Below are 24139 nucleotides of genomic sequence, written 5' to 3' on the forward strand. Positions count from 1 at the left end.
TTTTGCAGTCAAACAGGGGTTTTGATTTGCCTTTCTAGCAATCCTACGAGCAGTTCTCTCAGAAAGTTTTCTTGGTCTTCCAGACCTCAACTTGACCTCCACCGTTCCTGTTAACTACCATTTCTTAATTACATCACAAACTGAGGAAACAGCTTTGCTGTCTTCTTATAGCCTTCTCCTGCTTTGTGGGCATCATTTATTTTCATTTCCAGAGTGTTAGGCAGCTGCTTAGAGAGCCCATGACTGCTGGTTGTTGGGACAAGGTTTGAAGAGTCAGGGTATTAAAAAGCTTTGAAATTGCATCACCTGCATCACACTAATCTTACTTAAAATGTTGAAAAGAATGTTTCATCTTTAACTTTGACTTTTGGAAATCAGTTCACCTTCTACTCGCTTAACTATTCACAGTAGCAGAAATTTTGACCAGGGGTGCCCAAACTTTTGCATGCCACTGTATTACTGGTATAATTATATATGAAAGATTCTGTTAGAAGTTGCCCATATATAGAATTCCATGCATAGAATGGAAATCTAAGAGACTATATAACTGAATGCAGTTACATTGGGAGATTTATTATTGACAGACAGAAAAGCAGAAGAGCTTACATGATACGTGTAGTCAAAATGTTGACAGTAGCTTTCTAAAACAAATGTTTTAGAGCTAATAACTGAATAGGCTTTTATTAATGAAAATAAACTTAATTAATGGTTTCCAAATATGTATGAGGGACTAGGGGAAAGTCACATACTAAAATTTTAAGTTAAAACAAGCCAAAATTGAAAAGAATCATAAAGATTGGGAAGCATTCAAAAACTTAAGACAATATCAAACTCACCGGCTGCATGAGAACATTTTAACTGTGAGAAATATTGCAAAGGCTGGGGATTGTTTCTCTGGGATAGAAGGGAATGAGGGGCAATTATTTGAGTTGGGTACTTCACACCCATCGCAAAAGACAACATCAATCAAAAATAAAAGGTTTGGACAAGTGCAAGGAAAAGTGGAAATATGTCTTTCTGGGAGAGCTCTGAATAGCAATACAAATAAAATGCATATAATATGAAGCACTGAGGTGAATTATGCAGTTTTGGATACGATAAAAAATAGTTTGCAGGTGATACAAGTGGCTACTTAGTTAAACATGGAGAACAGACTGGAAGAAGCAGTTAGGGAAAATGGAACTCAGTACAGAAAAGGTGAGGTTATGGATGTGGCACGTCCAATATGGCAAGGGAGCCTAAAATGAATGGCAGGGTATTGAATGGTGAGGAGGATCAAAGGGCACTGGAGAACCTCTTGTTACTGTTCTGACTGACACATTATTTATTTGTCACATGTACAGTATATAGAAACATACAGCAAACTTGTGCATTTCACATCAAATCAGTCACAAAGATTGTGCTGGCCACAACTCTGGCACCAACATAGAATGCCTGACTCACGAACACAAATCCGTATATGTCTGTGATAAGTTGTAAGTTGAGATTTGAGTCATTGAACACTTTAGCACAGAAGCAGGCCATTTGGCCCATCTAGTCAGTGCCAAACCATTAATCTGCTGAGTCCCATTGATCTGCACCGACCATAGCCCTCATCCATGTACCTATCTAAAGTTCTCTTGTGTTGAAATCGACCCCATATCCACCATCTGCACTAGAAGCTCATTCCACACTCAACACCAAGTGAAGTTCTCCCTTAAGTTCCCCTTAAATATTTCACCTTTCACCCTTAACAAATGACCTCTAGTTGTTGTTTCACCAAACCAAAGTGCAAAAGGCCTGCTTGCATTTATCCTATCAATACCCTCATAATTTTGTATACCTCTATCAAATCTTCCCTCAGTCTTCTACATTCTAGGGAATAAAGTCATAACCTATTCAACCTTTCCCTATAACTCAGGTCCTATAACTCAAGTCTCGGCAACATCCTGGCAAATTTTCTCTGCATTCATTCAATCTTATTGACATCTTTCCTGTGGGGAGGTAACCAAAGCTGCAAACAATACTCCAAATTAGGCCACACCAATTTCAACATAACATTCCAACTCCTGTACTCACCCCTTGTCAATGAGTGAGGTCAGAGGAGAAAGGACCTGCAAGCTGACAGGAAGGCAACACCAACCAAATAACCATGTGTTACAACAGTGGTGTGCAGAAGAGCATCTCTGAATGCACTACACGTCAAACATTGAAGTGGAAGGGCTACCGTAGCAGAAGACCATAAACATACATTTAGAGGCATAATGAAGTGGCCAGTGAGTGTACATCCTATTCCATTTTGAAAGTGGTTTCACTATCCTTTCATGCAATATATACCAATTTTTAAAAAAAAAAATCAAGGAATTCCCATTCCCTATCCATTTCTTCTGTCAATTATTTACCTATTTTACAATTAAGGATAGAGTTCATTATTCATATTAGGCATGCTCATATACAGTATTTAAATGTTTAACTCATACCTGCACAAGGACAAATCCTTGCTATTATCTTTTATGATTTTCCACTTCTTGTTAGGTGACGGGCCCTCTAACCTGGGTGAGTTCATAGACGGGCTATCCTCCACTTTTCGTTTTTTGGATTCTTTACTTCCTTTCTTTGGGGTACTGCTTGTACTAGCCGTCTCCTCTTCATCACTAATACCTGCTCCAGATAACCTCCTCGTCTTCTTCTGTTCAAAATTCTTTTTTGGACGATTTAGTACTTTTTTACTCCGTGGAGACTGGCCGCTTGCCTATCAAAAGGAGATATTGGATGGAATAGAAAAATTAAAATGAATACTGTCCAATTTAATATTACTATACACATCAATGAGACATTGACTGCTATTATGTCCATACAAAATCATCTGCTTCACACAGGTGCAAAAAAATCAGTGTAATTAACAAGGGAGAGTGCTACCCTCTATGGTGCTACCCACTCCCTCCCCTCTCCCTGCCCCTTCCCATTCTCGGTCCACAATAGAGACCCATATCAGAATCAGGTTCATCAGTTATATGTCATGAAATTAGTTTTTATTTTGAGGCAGTAGCACAGTGCAATACTTAATATTACAGTTTTGTGCCAGTCTTAGGCAATACATTTATACCCACACATACATATTTATACACATACACACATTATATAAATATACACAGTACTGTAGATTATTGGAAAATCTGAATATATAAAAAATTGTTGAGATGTCACTGCAGGAGGCAGAGTACAAGAATAGCTAATGTCACTGCTAGTTGGGACAGACTGCAGAGGACTACCATATGGAGCACACAAGCAGACAATTGTCAGCTGCAGCTTAACATAAAGTTGTGCATTTAGGAATAAAGGAAAACAAATGGATTAGAAAACTAAAACCAAAGCTAACCAAAATTTAATCAATGTCTACCAACTGACAAAGCTAATTAATTTTGAGCTGCTTAATATAGTATATTCTATGTAATCTTTTATATTGCAGAACATCTGTTAGGTCTGTCCAAAGTTAAATTCATAACTTTGGAAAAATGTAATACAAAGATGATATGGTTGAACTAGAAAAAGAAGAAAAGCAATGATAGTGGTTTAAAAAAAAGGTCAATCTCAAAGAACTGAAACCTTTCCTTTGGAGAAAAGGAAGCTGAGGAGGTATTTATTTGAAAGTTTAAATTATAAGGCTCAAAGACAAAGACAACCTATTAGTACTGATGAAGGGTTTCAGCCCGAAACGTCGTCACTACCTCCTCCCATAGATGCTGTCTAGCCTGCTGAATTCCCCCAGCATTTTGTGTGCACTATACTGGCATATTATGGAAGGTATATTTCACAGCAATTTCTATAAAGCATTAAAAAAAGCCACTTTAGCCCATTGAGTCCATGCTGGCTCAGGGAGCAATACAAATCCATAATGTTCCTCTGTAAATTATCTTCCACAAATTCCCATCGACTGTCCCAGATTGTAAAATCTAGGGTCAATTTACATTGGCAATTAACTTACCAAACTGGGATGTGGATATGGAACTAGATCATCCAAGGAAAAACCCACACAATCACAGAGAAAACGTGCAAACTCCAGTAAGACATTCACTCGAGGTGAGGGTTGAACCCAGGGTATTGGAGCTGTGACAATAGTGGATTTAATCAGGATGTGGAGTACTATTCTAATGATGGTCTGCAGAAGCATGATTGTTAAAAATTAGTCACAAATCATGAACGACTATAAACCATAACTGCTGAGACAACAGGAATCTAGATATTAGATGTCTCCACTTCTAAAAGCCTATAAAACATTGGGGAGCACATTGTATAGCATTTCTGCTCCCTCCATCAAAAATGGCTGGAAAAACTAAAATGCGTGATTAACTTCCTCCCTATCTGCCATGCAGGCAGCATGCCAACTTCCTGCTATCTGCAGATTGATATTAATTTGTAGCTGGTGCTAATCATGAAATAGCTGGACTCGACAGCAGAGAGCAAATATCCTCAGTAATCAGGTCCAGATAAATCCCCTTGATGTTTCTTAAGAGTCAACATCCAATTCTTAAGAGGAGGAGCATTATGTCTTCAGAAAATACAGGCAGTTGTGTAGGAAATTGATCTGACCAAGGGACCAGGAAAATGACACAACAGAGTTAAGGATTAATACCCTAGTCCTGACAAGGAGTCTCAGTCCAAAATGATGACTGTTTATTCTTTTCCATCGATGCTGCCTGACCTGCTGAGTTCCTCCAGCATTTTATATGGGATAATTGGCATTTTGTGTTGAAACCCTTGTCAGGACTAGGATCGGGACTGGTAGTATTATCACTATGGCAGATAGGGAGGGGGATAGTCAATACAGACTGCCAAAATTAAATTTGGTGGGATTGGGGAATGCTAGAATTAAGTTAGGCTCTCAGGGTCAGATGCAGATCAGAATGTACTGCACTGTGAGGAAGAGTATGTTTTCCAGGGTGTCCAACAGACAATCCCAGAAAAATCTGATCAAAGTTTCCTGCAACAAAAGTTGCTCAAGGAATAGTAATATCATTCCATGTGCCTTTGATGTGGGAATATCAGTGGTTCAAAAATGACATATCTGGAAAAAAATAGTCACCTTATACTTTCAGTTTTGAAGTAGAAGAATCAGAGCAACAACAAAAAGATAATCAGCATTTAAACTCAATGAAGTTGATGGCCCCTTTAAAGATGAATAAAGTTGATCCTTCCTGTGACTCAATAGTTAGCTAGCATTTATAGTTAGAGTAGGTACTGAATAGAAGGTTAAGAAAATGGCAACACCAGTATGAAATCAGAAGTGGACATTTACTGATGTCATGATATTCAGTAAGATGTACTCCACATCTGTCTGTGCATTACAAAGAAAGCCATTTTGGAAGTGTAAGACCACTAATTATAATAATTTTCAAGTTATCATGGATATAATGATGAACCACAATGATGTAAGAATTTAATTATCACTTCAGATTTTACAAAGAGACAGATGTCCACACACATTCTTATACCACATGTGTGATGCTTCTTAGAGCTACATCACACGAAACCAGGTATATTTGATGAAAGACAAAAAACAAATTGTAAACTCAAAACTATAATTATCTTGTAAATACCAATACAACATTTTCCATGCACATTTTCACCTGTATTGTATAAATACATCTTTTTTACAGTCTAATAATCACTATAATTAACAAACCAGAAAAATGCAGATAAGCTAAATCAGTGCTTCTCAAATTTTTTCTGCTCGTGGCCTACTTGTGAGTTTCATTTACTTCTGTGGCCCCCACTCTCCACTGTCTCTGTTAGTTGCTAAAGTTTTTTAATCAACTGTACTAATTATTCTAATATACACTCAATATTTGTTTTAACAGGTTATAGGGATTATATAATATTATATTTAATACAGTTGCATATGAAAAATAAAACTATTTTAAAGCTCTGAATAGGAAACTTTATAATAAATATAATATTCTTCCAACAGCAGTGAAAAATTGATTAATATTGTTACTTTAGATTTTTAGTGAGATCCTTGCAACTGGTGCAAACTAGCGAGTTTTTGAATATCTGGCTGCACTTGGTTAAACTTCGTTGAAGATAATCAAAGATAACCTCCTTTCACAATATCAAGAAAGTTAATAGCAGGTGAAGAGCTTGACTAAAATCACACACACACACAAAGCTGTTTTGCTGCCTCATTTGCATCATCTAGCATATTTTCCTATTCATTTCATTGTGTTCCAACTAAATTACATACAGTATATTCATTTCGTCCTATTTATATATTTTAGTAATATTTCATTAAAACAGTAAAATTAGCATGGCCTATTCAGAAACACCTGTGGCCCAGTTTCATGTTTTTTTATTTGAGGTCCCTATGAAATCCGGCACAGCCTTCTGGAGACAATATGGCTCACATTGAGTACCACTGATCTACATTATAATATAAATTTAACGAGTTCTAATTTGAAGCCTCCTTATTTTTTCATGAATTAAGCCACAAAAATGCAAAATTGTAATGAATATATTTATTGATATGTAAAGCTTTAAGAACAGGTAGTACATAGTCTAAAAGTTACAAAGTGAAATCAAATATACCACTCATGATTGTACTCGAAAACATCAGAAAAACATAGAATACGTACACAACGCTGGAAGAACTCAGCAGGTCAGGCAGCATCCGAGAGAAAAGAGTAGCCAACGTGTGGTGAACTACATATACCTGTCTGGACACGCCTCTCTGCTGACTGCTCCTGTAGCTCCTCCCACAGAGCCCTGTATAAAGGCGGTTGGAGGCACAGCTTCCCCCCTCAGTCTCCAGGATGTTGTGCGGTCGTTTCTTGCAGCTAATAAAAGCCTATCGTTTGCCTGCCGTCTCCGAGAGTTATTGATGGTGCATCACAACGTTTCGGGCCGAGACCCTTCATCAGGAATGGGAGGGAAGAGAGGGCCGAAGCCCGGTAATAGAGATAGGGGAGGGGGTAGGGCCTAGAGGCGCCAGGTGGAAAACCAATTAGAGGAAAGATAAAGGGGGGAGGGGGAGGGGATAAGCATGAAAGAACTGTGGAGATAAAGAAGCAGAAAGTTGAAAGGGGAGAGAGGCAGAGAGGGACCTGGGATAGGGGAAGGGGGAGGGGGAGGGAATTACTGGAAATTGGAGAATTCAATGTTCATACCACCAGGCTGGAGGCTACCCAGACGGTAGATGAGGTGTTGCTCCTCCAACCTGAGTTTTGCCTCATCATGGCAGCAGAGGAGGCCATGTATGGACATATCTAGATGGGAATGAGAGGCAGAGTTGAAGTGGGTGGCAACCGGGAGGTCCTGTCTATTGTGACGGACGGAGCGTAGGTGCTCAACAAAGCGATCCCCCAATCTGCATCAGGTCTCGCTGATGTAGAGGAGGCCGCACCGGGAGCGCCGGATGCAATAGACGACTCCAGCAGACTCGCAGGTGAAGTGTTGCCTCACCTGGAAGGACTGTCTGGGGCCCGGAATGGTGGTAAGGGGGGAGGTGTGGGGGACAGGTGTAGCATTTGTGCTTGCAAGGATAAGTGCCAGGTGGGAGTTCTGTGGGGAGGGACATGTGGGCCAGGTAGTCGCGGAGGGAACGATCCCTGCGAAAAGCTGAGAGGGGTAGGGAGGGAAAGATGTGCTTGGTGGTGGGGTCCTGTTGAAGGTGGCGGAAGTTGCGGAGGTTAATATGCTGGATCCGGAGGCTGGTGGGGTGGTAAGTGAGGACAAGGGGAACCCTGTCCCTGTTGTGGTGATGGGAGGATGGGTTAAGGGCTGAAGTGCGGGAAGTGGAGGAGATGCGGGTAAGGGCATCTTTGATGACGCCAGATGGGAAACCACGATCCTGAAAGAAAGAGGACATTTGAGAAGTCCTGGAACGGAAAGCCTCATCCTGGGAGCAGATGTGGCGGAGACGGAGGAACTGGGAATAAGGAATGGCATTTTTGCATTGGGCAGGGTGGGAAGAGGTATAAGTCAAGATAGTTATGGGAGTCAGTGGGTTTGTAGAAGATGTCAGTGGATAGTCTGTCTCCAGAGATGGAGACTGAGAAATCAAGAAAGGGGAGAGAAGTTTCCGAGATGGACCAAGTGAATTTAAGGGCTGGGTGAAAGTTAGAGGCAAAGTTGATGAAATTGACGAGTTCAGCATGGGTGCAGGAAGCAGCACCAATGTAGTCGTCAATGTAGCGGAGGAAAAGTTGGGGAGTGGTGCCAGTACAGATTTGGAGCATAGACTGTTCCACATAACCCACAAAGCAGCAGGCATAGCTGGGGCCCATGCGAGTGCCCATGGCTACGGTTACCTCCCGGTTGCCACCCACTTCAACTCTGCCTCTCATTCCCATCTAGATATGTCCATACATGGTCTCCTCTACTGCCATGATGAGGCCAAACTCAGGTTAGAGGAGCAACACCTCATCTACCGTCTGGGTAGCCTACAGCCTGGTGGTATGAACATTGAATTCTCCAATTTCCAGTAATTCCCTCCCCCTTCCCCTATCCCAGGTCCCTCTCTGCTTCTCTCCCCTTTCAACTTTCTGCTTCTTTTTCTCCACAGTTCTTTCATGTTTATCCCCTCCCCCTACCCCCTTTATCTTTCTTCTGATTGGTTTTCCACCTGACGCCTCTAGGCCCTAGCCCCTCCCCTATCTCTATTACCGGGCTTCGGCCCTCTCTTCCCCCCCCACTCCCCCCATTCCTGATGAAGGGTCTCGGCCCGAAACATTGGCTACTCTTTTCTCACAGATGCTGCCTGACCTGCTGAGTTCTTCCAGCGTTGTGTACGTATTCTTTGATCCACAGCATCTGCAGTTATATTTTTGTGTTCAGAAAAACATAGATGCTGGAATCACTGCAAAAAAAATCAACTAGCGAGGCAACGTCCGTAGAAAGAAGAATTGGTTAACACCTTCAAGTAGAAGGGTTTTCAATAGAACTGTGAATTTAATACTGTTAACATAGCTTTCCCCCACAAAATCATGGCTGCACATGTTCCAGATTCAAAATCTGTCTGAATAAGTCAGTGAAATATTAACTTAGCTCTTCAACTTCATTCTCATTGTCACCAGATTCAGAATATTGACCCATCAAACTAGCATCACTGTGGGAGTAACATGACCACACAAAACAGATGCAATTATGTATCCTTAAAAACCTCATGGGTTCAAATGGTGCATTGGCAACTAGATGCTTAATAAATCTTAGCCATAATATCTAGAAAACGAGCTCAAAAATTAATTCTTGTCATAATATAATATCTGCAATAGAAGCCACATAAAGATCATACAAAATCTAAACACAAGAGAACTGCAGATGCTGGAAATCCAAAGCAACACAGACAAAATGCTAGATCAATTCAGCAGGTCAGGCAGTGTCTATAGAAATGAATGAACAGTCGATGTTTCCGGCTGAGACCTTTCTCCCAGACACAAAAGTACAACAGATTCCGACAAAAACAGCCCAATACTGTATTAAAAGTTTAAGGTTAACGATGCTGGATGTGGAACTGTAACCTCTGGCGCTCACTGAGGTTATAAATCTCAAGCAGAGCACAAGAGAATCCAAGCATAATGTTAAAGTGGGCCTTATTTAGTACCATGAGACATATCTATCAGACAAGTTCCTAAACATGTTTTACTCTATGTTTTAAAATAATTTGCCTGCAAATTAGCTGAAAAACTCAATATTCATGTTAAAAATGTAACAGAAATCTGGAAACAACAAGATGGTACATTTCCTTAGAGTTGCACATTAAAAATATATAAGAACTCAGTTCTATATTCATGATAACGCAATCCCTTATCATGATTTACATTCCTCTGGTATGGAAACTCTGAACATTTGATGTGATTCAAAGAAGTATTTTTTATATTTCTATCTCCAGAAAGTAAAACCCATTTCTTTTTAAACTTCCCTCACAAGACAACCTCCTTAGCAATGAATCAATTAATTGAACCCTAGCTGCATGCCCTTCCAGGTCTTGTCATTTCGTAAATAAGGAAACAAAAGCAGACATTTTATACCCTCTACCACTTAGTCTTATTCTATTATTCAATTAATGTATAAAAACCTTTATTGGAACTAATGACTTTGAATTTCAAAATAATTATTGCAAATGCCCTTTCTCTTGCCCAGGAAACTATTTTCCTTGTTTCTCTTTGTAGTAGCAGAAGCAACACACTGCCTGTTCATCTGAGTCATAATTATACATTGCCCATCATCACTGGGTCTAAATCCTGTACATCTCCAACTAATACTGCAGTTAGGAAGCATCTTAACTACAGTATTCAAAGGGCAGCTCACCACCCTCTTCGAGGGTAATAAATGCTGATCTCCCCAGCAATGACCAGCTGAATAGAAAAATGAATAGAAAACCAAGGCAGAATCACTGCTTTGGTCTCCTATACTTCCCATAGAACCACAGAACATTATCCACTATAGTCTTGGAGATGCCAGGAAACACCAGGAGTGGAAATGAAACAACTTCACTACTTCAACAAGTCAGGAATTACAAATTAAGATATCGATGACTATCTTGAATGTCACAATGTACATGACAATTCGGAGGATGCAATCATTGTATAAAGGCAGTCCATTGTGTCTGCACTGATTTTGTTCATTTACAGTTAATCAAAAGTGTACACTGAATGAATTCCTCCATTGATAACTATTAGGAACTACAATTTTATTGTACTGTAGTAGTATTGTTAGTGTTCCAATTTGTTCCATATTTCATTTAAGCACATAAGTTTGTCACTCAGCTAAACAGCAATTTATCATTTTTATACATTTTTACCTATTTCCATGAAACCTTGACAAATTGGGGCAGGCACTTAATTAGGCCAAAATATGTCCCAATGTGTCCCAGTTAACTGGAATCTACTGTATTATAACTTCTCCTGAAACATGTAGGGAATCAGATTTCAGGGCAATCAGTAATTTGTTAAAAGGGCAGTTCACGTGCTCATTACCAGATTGTTCTTCAGCATGTTTGCCACAATAACATCCTGAATTTGCCATCTTTCTAGCACTCTGGCTATCACACAGGAGTATAGTCACTCAAATTTTGACTCTTGTCCAAACAAGGACATAAGAGTATATGATCAAAGCAGAACATTTTAAGCAAAATCTTAAAGGAAGAGGGAGACAACTTTAGAGTGGGATTTTTAGGTCTTACAGTATTAATGCTGATAAGAGTGAGGTGCTACATTTTGGTAGGAATAATCAAAATAGGACATAAATGGTAGGGCATTGAGGAATGCAGTAGAACAGAGTGATCTAGGAATAATGGTGCATAGTTCCCTGAAGGTGGAATCTCACGTGGATAGGGTGGTGAAGAAAGCTTTTGGTATGCTGGCCTTTATAAATCAGAGCATTGAGTATAGGAGTTGGGATGTAATGTTAAAATTGTACAAGGCATTGGTGAGGCCAAATTTGGAGTATTGTGTACAGTTCTGGTCACCAAATTATAGGAAAGATGTCAACAGAGAGAGTACAGAGGAGATTTGCTAGAATGTTACCTGGGTTTCAGCACCTAAGTTACAGAGAAAAGTTGAACAAGTTAGGTCTTTATTCTTTGGAGCCTAGAAGGTTGAGGGGGGACTTGATAGAGGTATTTAAAATTATGAGGTGGATAGGTAAGAGTTGACGTGGATAGGCTTTTTCCATTGAGAGTAGGGGAGGTTCAAACAAGAGGACATGAGTTGAGAGTTAAAGGGCAAAAGTTTAAGGGTAACACAGGGGGAACTTCTTTACTCAGGGAGTGGTAGCTGTTTGGAATGAGCTTCCAATAGAAGTGGTAGAGGCAGGTTCGATTTTGTCACTTAAAAAAAAATTGGATAGGTATATGGACAAGAAAGGAATGGAGGGTTATGGGCTGAGTGCAGGTAGGTGAGACTAGGTGAGAGTAAGCGTTCAGCATGGACTAGAAGGGCCGAGATGGCCTGTTTCTGTGCTGTAATTGTTATATGGTTATTGGCAGCTGAAGGCAGAGCTACAAATACTGAAATGATTAATATCTCACACTTTGTACCTAGGGACAGTGCTCATATTTTGCATGAAATTGCAATCTGTATATCAGTTTTCTGTAATATGAGTTACTGGATCTTCACTACCCAAAGAAATGTGAGCATCAGGAATAGTAATAGGCCATTTTGTCCATCACTCCTGCTCCACAATTGAAAAACATCAAGACTGATCTTTTACCCCTCTGCTACCTAATCTCATATCATGATTCCTTTAATATTTAAAGATCTTTATTAGAAATATATACACATACACACACACACACAAACAAGCCATTCAAAGTAAACAAGAACCTCTTTTTTATTGAAATTATTCATTCTTCAACTTGACCACCAGGGTAATCACACTAGCAGAAATACAGCAAGGTCAAAGCTGGGGGTTCCCAATTTTTGTTATGCCATGGACCAATACCATTAAGCAAGGGGTCTGTGGATCCCAGGTTGGGAACCTCAGTAGCTTATGCTCTTTCCAGATTTGTATAAATTCTCTTATTTACCATGCACATAATGATCATTTCCAAGATACCTGAATTACAAAACTCATGATGATTATTTATGTTTTGTAGCAAACCTAGTAAATCAGTGTATTTGGGGAGCAGGCATATATTATACTAAACTGAAATTAAACATCTGCACATCAGTTTCATCAGCTACTTTGCAAATCTTCTGTAAAGTTACAAGAGCAAATTCAGTTTTCCAATTGCTTCAAACGTATTCTGTTTCAAAATATACTAAAAGCACAGGAAATCTCTCAACATTGAAGTCTATGTGCATTGATGCAGTTCAATTTGCTGCAGGTCTTCTAGATCTAATTTCACTTCATCTTGCAAAAGTAGTTTATAGTTTTGTCATTTATAGTAGCATATCAATGTCACAACACAGTTGAGCACACGCCCATAAAAGGAATCTGGATATACAATTAAGGAATAAATAAAAGTTTCACTTTGGTGGAAAAAACATCACAAAGATTACATAGCACTGAAATGCAACAAAGTAAATGACTTTGTTTTAAACTCAAGCTACTCAAGACCATTGGTTCAGAATCTCCAATTAGTTACAAAGTTTGATGACTAAAGCTTTCTGCTGACAGGTTATTTGCTAAAATTTGTATTTAAATTGGTCATTAATAGAACGTAGCCTGGATGAGAAACCTGACGGAGTATGAGATGGTCATGTTAGAAATCTTCTCATACAACACTATGATAAAACCAAGAATCAAAATATTTTTATTCATTTTTTTTCTCCATCTATTGTTCTCATCATGTTTCACTTTCTGCCAAATTTCAGTTTTTTGGCAATTAGTGGAAGCTTTCTAGTAAATAGTATTGTGTAAATTTGGAAGTTCAGTGGGAGACAAATAAAAATCAAAAGCACGAGTGTGAACAGAAAAATAATCTGCCTGAGACAACTAACATTGCTAACCAAAGAGTGTGTATTTGAAAGTTCAAAGTTTACAAACACCTGATTTAAGAACACCTATAAATAAGCTCCCATAAATATCAAATTCAAATGAGAACCAGACTCGATACGCCAAATGGCCTAATTCTGCTCCTATGTTTTATGGAAATAGCCTGTTTTATGCACAACTCCACTGCAGTAACCATACACAATTCTCTCTTAAAAACAGTCTGACAGTCTCACCACGGGAGACATCCTAAGAGTTGCTTTGGAAATTGATTAGTAAATGTTTCTATCGATACTAGTACAAGAAAATTCATGTAAATAAAGTACCATCCTGATTCTGTACCATTGTAACCAAATGGGAACACAATAAATAAATATTAACTGGCCTTTATCAACACCATTCATTTCTATACTGTGGAGGGGAGGTATGGTTAAGCTTATCATGTGATTCTGTAAAAATGTAACCCATTCATAACCTGGGAACAGCCTGTATTATTCCTCTCTAGATAAAGCACTTATGATTTACAGGTTCTGACTTAACTGCTGATCATAGGTTTTGCAATATAACAAAGAGATACCTATTATCAATTGCATAGATTCAGACTTTCCAATTACATTACCTTAGCAATGCAGGCAGGACAAAACCAGTCACCATCTGGAATAGTAGTGATTTTGGGCCTGTGACAGTAAGTGTGACATCCCTTGTCACAACCATCACATAGAAGAAGCAATTCTTCATTATCTCCCTTTCGACATATCTGGCAGTACTGTTAAAAATTACAAATAAAAACTTTGATCAACTTGTGAGCAAGACTATCTGACTCACCTGTTGTCAAATCTTTCTAATGGTAAGAGAGGCCAAAACCCTCATTGCTGATAAGCCTCTTACCCTCTATGCCAAACTCCTGATTCCTTCCTTCATGTGCAATTGTGGCATAAGCCTTATAGGTACAACTCCAAGAGTACCTGAGAGCAAATCAGTAGAGCTTTTCTATCATTAACTCTGATTAAACCAACTGTCATACTTTTTAATCTCATTGTTAAAGAACATTTTGTGCTAGCTATGTAAATATGCCCTGATGTGGACAGTACAGAGTTTGAACAAAACTTCACATGAAGCTTGATCAGAGATTTTTGGGTTCCAGTATGCTGCTCCTACAGGGATCTTGTCATGGTTTGGAGGCTTGCGTGCCTCAATGACCCATAGAGCTACGTTGGCTGAAGTCAGGGCTTTGACCTGTTTGGCATGGTTGACCCAACCAGAAGCCAAAGGATAGAGGGCAGACTAAGAGTGGTCTACCGGTCCTCCAGGTTTGGGGGGGTTCAGTTCAGGGCTAACAAACATGACTGGTAAAACGATATTGTTATGGAAACAGCAATGAAGAATCCTTCTACATCTGAGTGCGATAGTATATTTGAGACTCTACCTGGAACTTGCATAACTGACACGTGAAAACTGAGAGGAAGCTACTGACATGATGAAGGTAGCCCTGAACACTGCCAGAGATCGAGCATTTTCATTGCTGTCCTAAACACCAGCGGCGTAATGGGCAGTAAGTAAAGTAAAACTATGAAGCTGGACACTACTGATCAAAAAGATCACTTTACCCTTCAGTGGAGTTGCTGTACGAGTTATAAATGTAAACATATACTATGCTATTATATACTGTCTAGTATGATGAGAAAGCAATATTTATCTGTGCAATCAGCCCCAAAAGCAATACATTTTCCATATTGTTCTTAATACTGTGCTCAGTTCTGGTTGGCTCACTACAGGAACCATGTGAAAACCATAGAAAGGGTGAAGAGGAGATTTACAAGGATGTTGCCTGGATTAGGGAGTATTCCTTATGAGAATAGGTTGAGTGAACTCAGCCTTTTTTCCTTGGAATGACGGAGGATGACAGGTGACCTGATAGAGGTGTATAAGATGATGAGAGGCATTGATCATGTGTATAGTCAGAGGCTTTTTCCCAGGGCTGAAATGGCTAGCACGAGAGGGCATAATTTTAAGGTGCTTGGAAGTAGGTACAGAAGAGATTTTAGGGGTAAGCTTTTTTTAAAAAAAAACACAGGGAGTGGTGAGTGCGTGGAATGGGCTGCCAGTGATGGTGGTGGAGGAGGATATATGATAGAGTCTTTTAAGAGACTCCTGGACAGGTACATGGAGCTCAGAAAAATAAAGGGCTATGGGTAATCCTGGGTAATTTCTAATGGCACAGCTTTGTGGGCCGAAGGGCCTGTATTGTGCTGTAGGTTTTCTGTGTTTCTACAGTACTCCTATTTTAAGTTAAATTTGTAAGAATTATTAGTGGGATGGCACTTTAGTTTATTGATCTAAAGTAGCACTTTCTAAATGAAGAGAAAGATATTACAAAGCATCGCATTTTATGTCATTTTTCTACATTTACACTGTGCACAATGTTTATTAAATAGTATTTATCTCAAAGTTCTATTGATTTAAATGTAAAAAATTGGACTCATCCCAGGTTATGATGAGCTCATGATTTACTTTTCAAATTCAGCAATAATCTCTATTTAAATAAATCAATAAAGAAAATGTTGAATACATACAGCAGGGAGTATTTTTAAATAGAGAAACAGAATTAATGTTTCAAGCCAAAAAAACCATCATCAAAACCAGGAAAATGAGAAAACATTTAGGATCATATCACAGGAAATGTGTGATTGGAAAGGATCCTCGGCCAGTCAGGTTGATGTCAGTAGTGGATAAATTACTGGAAGGTATTCTAAGGGATGGGATTCACAGGGTCTGATTACGGCTGATGGATCAGCTTCATTAACAGCAGCACAGCTAAAGGTTGAGGAATTGCTCTGACTGTACAGAAGTGTTTCTTCTAAAGTGCTTCACCCTAATGCCCAACATTTTGCTGACTGATAGTTTTATCCAATAGGGGAAATGGAGAGAATACAGATTAATGAAATAAATGGGCATGCTTATGAAAAGAAAAAGAAAGCAGGACTCACAACTTTCATGATTGATTTCTCCCATGCTATTGTCTTCTCCAACTGTTGAAGGCACATTGCTACCTGAGCAGCATTGTGAGCTTGAGACAAGGCTTTCCTCCACATTTTTAGTCCAGGGGCAATATCTTCATCACTTCTGTTCAAAGCAATAAGAACTAAAATTATTAAAACGTTGATGATGTTGGGACTGTATTCCCCTGAACAAAAATGTCACATCAAGCCAAAATGTTTTTAAACAGCAGTGTGCACAGCCAGTAGAGAGTTGATATAATGTTTAGGCACTGGAACTTCCCTTTAGCATTGTGGCAACATGACTTAAAGCTAATATATGATCAAATGACGTTGGACATTCCTGCAGACAAAAACATCCACAGTAAAAGAAGTCTCTACAAAGCACCATGCAGATAAGGATGATCCACATGGATCACACACACACAAGAAACAAGGGGGAAAAACAGGCAAGAAAAAAGGCTCCAATTAGCAGAAAAGCACAATAATTTTCCAAGTTAATCTCGATAACCTACCCATCACCATCACCTGTATTGGATGGTGCAGGAGCAGGAACTGTAACTGTGCCCACATTATCCAGTTTGATCTGAATGGTGGTACTTAAGGGGCTCTTCAGATACCTTCTCTCTATGTTCTTCTCCAAATCAGCCAGTCTTGTTACAGCTATATCTAGAGGGTTGCCATCTCGCCGTTCTATACTGCTGCCACTTTCCTCTTCCTCTTCCCCAGTGTGTTGGCCAACAGCGTGTTCCGCATTTAAAGGTTTGTGTTCATAGTAGACCAGATCATCTCTGTCAGAAGCAGGCTCAGGACATATCCAACCCTGTAAAAAGAGGAAAAAGTTTTTTCCTTTGAAATTTCTCAGTAAAGTACAGTCTTATACTTTGCAGGTGTTGGTATCCTTCAGATAAATAGTGTAAAAACTTCGAAAAGTAATACAAATGGGTTAAAAAGCTGCAGAGAAAGAAAGAACTATCATCAAACCTTTCCTTTCTCTGAGATAACACATCTTCAGGGAGGAACCATTTGATAGACACTACTCATTTTAAACATTTTAGGTTGAAATGTTGCTGCACTCTGAATAGAACATAGAAACATAGAAAACCGACAGCACAATACAGGCCCTTCAGCACACAATGCTTACATTAGGAATTACCTAGCATTACCCATAGCCCTCTATTTTTCTAAGCTCCACGTACCTATCCAGGAGTCTCTTAAAAGACCCTATCACATCCACCTCCACCACAGTCACTGGCAGCCCATTTCTTGCACTCACCACTCTGCATAAAAAAACTTACCCCTGACATTGAGCAATCTGTTTCATAATTAAACACTTTAGACAATTAAAATCCATCACTGCTATCTGTCCAGACAGCTTCATTTATGAAGTTATTTCTTGCATGGAGTAATTACAAATGCTGAGAAATTTTACATCAGACTGTTACACCATTAAATCTTCTCAAACGTGATAAATAGGTAGGAAACTCCCTCAAAAACAAAGAATTGGATAACAAGCTGCATATTGGATTTTGGTGATAGACTATTTTTTTTGACAAAGATTTTGTGTGCCACAGTCCCGAGGAGACAACAGATAGTGAAGAGAGCATTTAAAAAATATTGAGTGGGGGCAGTCAGTATATATTGCAGCAGGGAGGGCTTCCTTTTTTTGGATCTTTGGGCTTTCTTCAGGGAAGGTCTAACCTGTACAGGAGAGACTGTTTGCACCCGAACTGGAGGGGGACTAATATCCTGGTGTTGCAAGGGGATGGGAACTAGAGCACCAGAACAGGTAGTGTCACAGTTGTGGAGAAAGATGTCATTAAGCCAACATATGAGATCAGGAATCAAAAGTTTGTGCATGTTGGGACTAGAGTCCTGTACATAGCTGTGTATATTTCAATGCAAGGAGTATTGTAGGAAAAGTGGAAGAGCTCAGGGCATGGATCAAAACATTGAATTATGACATTGTAGCCATTTGTGAGACTTGGTTGCAGGAGGAGCAGGACTAGCAGCCCAATATTCCAGGATTCCATTGTTTTAAATGTGATACAGCAGGTGGGATTACAGGGGAAGGGGGTGGCATTACTAGTCAGGGAAAATGTCACGAGAGTGCTCCATCTGGACAGACTGGAGAACTTGTCTACTGAGGCTTCATGGGTAGAATTCATGCATAAGAAAGACATGACCACATTAATGGGATTATACTTATAGACCCATTTGACAGTCCACAGGATTTAAAAGACCAAATTTGTAGAGAGATCACAGACTGTTACAGGAAACAAAGTTGCAATAGTAGCTGATTTTAACTTTCCAAATATTGACCAGGACTCCCATACTGTAAAAGAGATGAATGGAAAAGAGTTTGTCGACTGTGTTCAGGAAAATTTCCTTAATCAGTACACAGAATCCCAACCAGAGAGAGCACGATTCATTATGAAACGAGACAAGGCAGGTGACAGAACTTTGTGTAGGGGAACACTTTGTTCCATAATGCCATTAGTTTCAGGGTAATTGGGGAAAAGGATAGGTCTGATCCATAGGTTGAAATTCTAAATTGGAGAAAGGCCAATTTTGATGGTATCATAAAGGATTCAGAAAGCGTGGATTGGGACAGGCTGTATTTTGGCAAAGGTGTACTTGTCAAGTGGGAGTCCATCAAAAGTGATTACAGAGTGCATGTTCCTGTCAGAATAAAGGGTAAGGATAACAGGTTTAGGAAATCTTAGTTTTCAAGAGATATTGAGGCCATGGTTAAGAAAAAGGAGGAGGTGCATCAGGTATAGGCAGGTAGGAACAAATTAGATACTGAGTATAAGAAAAGCAAGAGAACCCTTAGGAAGGAAATCAGCTGCGCTGAAATTCGACATGAGGCTGCTATAGCAAACAAGGTGAAAAGAGAATCCTGAGGGCTTCTACAAATATATTAAGAGCAAAAGAACAGAAAGAAACAAAATTCGTCCTCAGGAAGATCAGAGTGTGGGGCTGAAAGAGATGGGGGAGATCTTAAATGGATTTTTTGCATCTGTATTTACTCAGGATACGGACAGAGAGTCTATAAACTCTTCCTCCCTCCCCTCCCCCCAGCTTCTTACTCTTTCTCCCCTTCCTTCCCAGTCCTGAAGACAGACCTTGGACCGAAACGTCAACTGTTTTTTCTTTTTCATAGATGCTGTCTGGCTCACTGAGCTCCTCCACCATTTTGTGTGTGTTGAGGCAATGCAGCAGTGAAGTCATGGACCCTATACAGATTACAGAGCCCTTGGACCCTGTGGGAGACTAGTGCAGGGACCCTAGATAATTAAAACATCCTTAGCTACAGGTGAGGTGCTGGAGGGTTGGAGGATAGCTAATGTTGTTCCATGGTTTTAAAAAAAAGACTACGAATAAGTCAGTAAATTATAGACTAGGAAGCCTGACATTGGAAGGTATTCTAAGGGACCAGATATATTTGGATAGGCAGGGATTGATTAAGGATAGTCAACATGGCTTTGTTAAGTCATGTCTAACCAATCTTAGAGTTTTTCAAGGAAGTTACCAGGAAAGCTGATGAAGGTTGTTGTCTATATGGACTTTAGCAAAACCTTTAACAAGATCTCGTGAGGGACTATGGTCAAGTAGATTCAGTTGGTTGGCATTCAAGATGAGGTAGAAAAATGCATTCGATACTGGTTTCATGGAAGAAGCCAGAAAATGGGAGTAGATGGTTCTCTCTCTCTCTCACTGGAGACCTGTGACTAGTGGCATGCCAAAGATATCAGTGCTGGGTCCATCTATATCGACAATCTGGATGATAATGTGGAAAAACTGAATCAGCAAATTTGGGATGACACCAAGACTGGGACTGTAGTGGACAGTGAGGAAGACTATCAAGTTTGCAGCAGGATCAGGGCCAACTGGAAAAATGGGGTGAAAAATGGCAGATGGAATTTAATGCAGACAAATGTGATGTATGCACCAACCAGAGTAGGTCTTACACTGTGAATGTTAAGGCACTGAGGAGTGTGGCAGAACAAAGAGATCTGGGAATACAGGTGCATAATTTGTTGAAAGTAGCATCACAGGTAGATAATGTCTTAAAGAAAGCTTTTAGCACATTGGTTGTCATAAATCAATGTACTGAGTACAGGAATTGGGATGGTATGTTGAAATTGTGTAAGATGTTGATAAGGGCTAATTTGGAGTACTGTGTGCAGTTTTGTTCATCTACCTACAGGAAAGATGTAAAGAAGATTGAAAGAGTGCAGAGAAAATTTACAAGAACATTGCTAGGACTTGAGGACCCGAGTTATAGAGAAATGTTGAATAGGTTAGGACTTTATTCCCTAGAACGTAGAACATTGAGGGGAGATTTGATAGAGGTATGCAAAATTATAAGGGGTATAGATAGACTAAATGCAAGCAGGTTTTTTCAACTGAAGTTGGGTGAGACTACAACTAGAGGTAATCAGTTAAGGGTGAAAGGTGAAAAGTTTAAGAGGAACAAGTGGGGGAACTACTTCTCTCAGAGGGTGGTGAGACTGCCAGTTCAAGTGACAGATGCATGTTCGATTTCAACACACAAGAGAAATTTGCATAGGTACATGGATGGGAGGGGTATGTAGGGCTATGGTCTATATGCAGGTCAATGAAACTAGGCAGATTAATGGATCAGCAGACCTGATGGGCTGAATGGCCTGTTTCTCCACCACCGAACTTGTGTCCTCACACTACAACTCCATTCTATCCCTCTTGGTTCAGTCCCTTCCCACCTACAACCGCAACACTTCTCAGACTCTCGATCTCCTCAATGACTTTCAATTCTCTGGCCCTGACTGCCTTATTTTCACCATGGATGTTGAGTCCCTATACACTTCTACAATCCTCACTCCCACCCCCCATCCACCACATCAAGGAGGCCTCAAAGCTCTTTCTTTCTTTCTCAATAAAAGAACCAACCAGTTCCACTCCACCATCACTCTCCTCCACCCGGCAGAACTGGCTCTCTTCAGGCTCTGACTTTCTCTGGACTTAAGGGGGAAGTCATGGGCATCCACATGGGTCCCAGCTATACCTGCCTTTTCTTTGGATACAAAGAACTGTCCACATTTGATGTCTTCTCCAGTAATACTCCCCATCTCTTCCTCCGCTACACTGACAAGTGCATTAATGCTGCTTCATGCACCCATGCTGAGCTTGGCAATTTAATCAACTTTGCCTCTAACTTCCACCCAGCCTTTAAATTCACATGGTCCGTTTCTGACCTCTTCCCTCCCCTTTCTCAATCTGTCTCCATCTCTGGAGACAAACTGTCAACTGACATCTTTTATAAACCTACCAATTCCCATGGATATCTTGACTATACCTCTTCCCACCCTGTCTCCTGTAAAAATGTTATTCCCTTTCCTCAGTTCCTTCACCTCTGCCACATCTGTTCCCAGGACACAGCTTTCCTTTCCAAGACATCAGAGATGTCCTCCTTCTTCAAAGAACGTGGTATCCATTCATCCACCATTGATGCTGCCCTCACCTACACTTCCTCCATTTCCCGAACATCTGTGCTCACTCCATCTTCCCACCGCCTTAACAATGATAGTTCTTGACCTTATCTACCAACCCAAGAGCCTTCGCATCCAACACATACATCATCCTCCACAACTTCTGCGATCTCTAAAGGGATCCTACCACTACCTCAATTCCCTCTCCACTTTCCATAGGGATTTCTCCCTCTCGGATTCCCTCATCCATTTGCCCCTCCCAACTCTTATAACTGCAAGTGGATAAAGTGATATACCTCCTCCCTCATCTGCATTCAGGGCCTCAAAACTCAAAAGGTCCTTTCAGGTGAAGCAACACTTCACCCAGGGGCACCTATTGTGTTGAGTGCACCTGATGTGGCCTCCTCTACATTGGTGAGACCCATCATAAATTGGGGGGGCCACTTTGTCGAGCACCTCCGCTCCATCTGCCAAAAGTGGAACTTCCTGGTGGCCAAACATTTTAATTCTGATTCCCATTCTGACATGTCACTGTATGATTTCCTCTTGTGCTAAAGTGAGGCTACCCTCAGGGTGGAGGAGCAACACCTTATATTCAGTCTGGGTAGCCCCCAACCTGATGGCATGAATATTGATTTCTCCTTTGCTTAAAAAAAAATTCCCTCCCCTCTTCTTCTGCTCCACACTCTAGCTTCTTAGCTCTTCCCCCTCCTCTATGGTCCACTCTCCTCTTATCAAATTCCTCCTTCTCCAGCCCTTTTATCTTTCCAACCCACTTGGCTTCACCTATCACCTTCAAATTATCTTTCTTCCTCTCTCACCCCTTTTTTATTTTGGTCCCTTCCCCCTTCCTTTTCAGCCCTAAAGAAAGGTCTCGTCCCAATGTGTTGACTGTTTATTCATTTCCATAGATGTTGCCTGACCTAATGAGTCCCTCCAGTATTTTGTGTGTGTATTGCTTTGGATTTCCAACATCTCCAGACTTTCTCATGTTTCTGTGCTGTTGTGTTCTTGTGTCTATGTCAAAAGAAAACTCAGTGGGCATGACTTATCAGCACAAGGCCACATTTGGCTTCTTTGGTAATCAAAATGCAACTACCATTTATCTGTAACAGAATTTGCTTAAAAGGTCTTTGGATTTATCACTGTCTAATAATAGGGTTAATAGTCTTAATGATTGACAACTAAAACATTTAGCAGAGTAATTTAAGATGATTAAGAACGACTGGTATACCAAAGAGAAAATCAGATTTTTTATTTGCTTTTAAAATCCTGAATAGTAGCACAATGGACGTGTAATTTAAAGACTGGATCAATAACTGCAAGAAAAGTTGAAATTCCACATAGCAAAGATGACCATGAAATAGGGCCATGAGGAAAACTGGATAAAGATAAAATTAGAGAGGAATAGAATTGCATAGGGTCAAACCAATCTGTTTTGTTCTTATTGAGTCTTCGGTCGTAGGAGGCATTTAAGACTGTGGTGATAGGAGTGAGCAATACATAGTCCTTCTTGGCCTAGGGTAACACCATGATCTCAGTTTCAAGTAAAGGAATCAAATACCTTCAGTGAGGAATGTAGGAGAGCATGCTTGGCGCAGCATCACTCATACCCAATGAAGTGGCAACTGATGAATATACATGCTCACCATGGCCATAACTAAGCAATAGTTTTGCAGTCCTACTACAGTCACTTATAATGATAGTGGAAAATTAAATAATGGGAGGAGAAAGTTCCACCAACATTCCCCTCAGTTTTAACTAAGCCCAGCATGTAAATGCAGTAAGGATGCTGAAAGCTTTTCCGTCATCTTCAGCCAGGAGGTGTTAAGCTGATTATCTACCCGTGAATGTATGAGCTTCCTCCAGGTGCTCTGATTTCCTGCCACAGTTCAAACACATCGCAGTCAGTGGGTTAACTGGTCATGGTAACTTGTCCCATGATGAGGCCAGGTGGGTTGCTGGCGGCACAGCTTGAATCTCTAAATAAAATAAACAAACTTATTGTCCAAAACTAATTTCACCTTGAAGTAATCTGAATTGTACGAGATGTAACACTGGCAACTATCTCAACAGAGGGGAAAATTGCCCACCCAAGATCTGTATGGACGGCACAAAGTACATCAACCTTCCTAATACTTCACTATTTGTTCATTCTCAAACATCTCATAGTGATGGAAGGTGTTATTGACAATGATGTATCAAACAGCACTTGCTCAACAACAAGCTCACTAATCGTCAGTAACACTAAACCCCAAACTT

General features: G+C 40.1%; 1 protein-coding gene across 14 annotated transcripts in view; it reads right to left on the bottom strand.

Annotated features, from left to right (window-relative positions):
• baz2ba (bromodomain adjacent to zinc finger domain, 2Ba) overlaps window positions 1-24139 on the bottom strand; it is a 253351-nt gene that overhangs the window by 2926 nt on the left and 226286 nt on the right. For 9 of the 14 annotated variants that reach the window (XM_073047374.1, XM_073047375.1, XM_073047373.1 and 6 more), the window contains 4 exons: window positions 16919-17226; window positions 16395-16530; window positions 14027-14173; window positions 2460-2731 (listed from right to left, as the gene is read on the bottom strand). In XM_073047374.1, the coding sequence (XP_072903475.1) occupies window positions 2460-2731; window positions 14027-14173; window positions 16395-16530; window positions 16919-17226 (863 nt within the window). Of the gene's footprint in view, window positions 1-2459; window positions 2732-14026; window positions 14174-16394; window positions 16531-16918; window positions 17227-24139 lie in introns of those variants that run through there. The other 5 variants (XM_073047381.1, XM_073047379.1, XM_073047382.1 and 2 more) reach the window with 4 other exon arrangements.

This window comes from Hemitrygon akajei, chromosome 5, assembly GCF_048418815.1.
Source record: "Hemitrygon akajei chromosome 5, sHemAka1.3, whole genome shotgun sequence".
Taxonomy (NCBI): Eukaryota; Metazoa; Chordata; class Chondrichthyes; order Myliobatiformes; family Dasyatidae; genus Hemitrygon; species Hemitrygon akajei.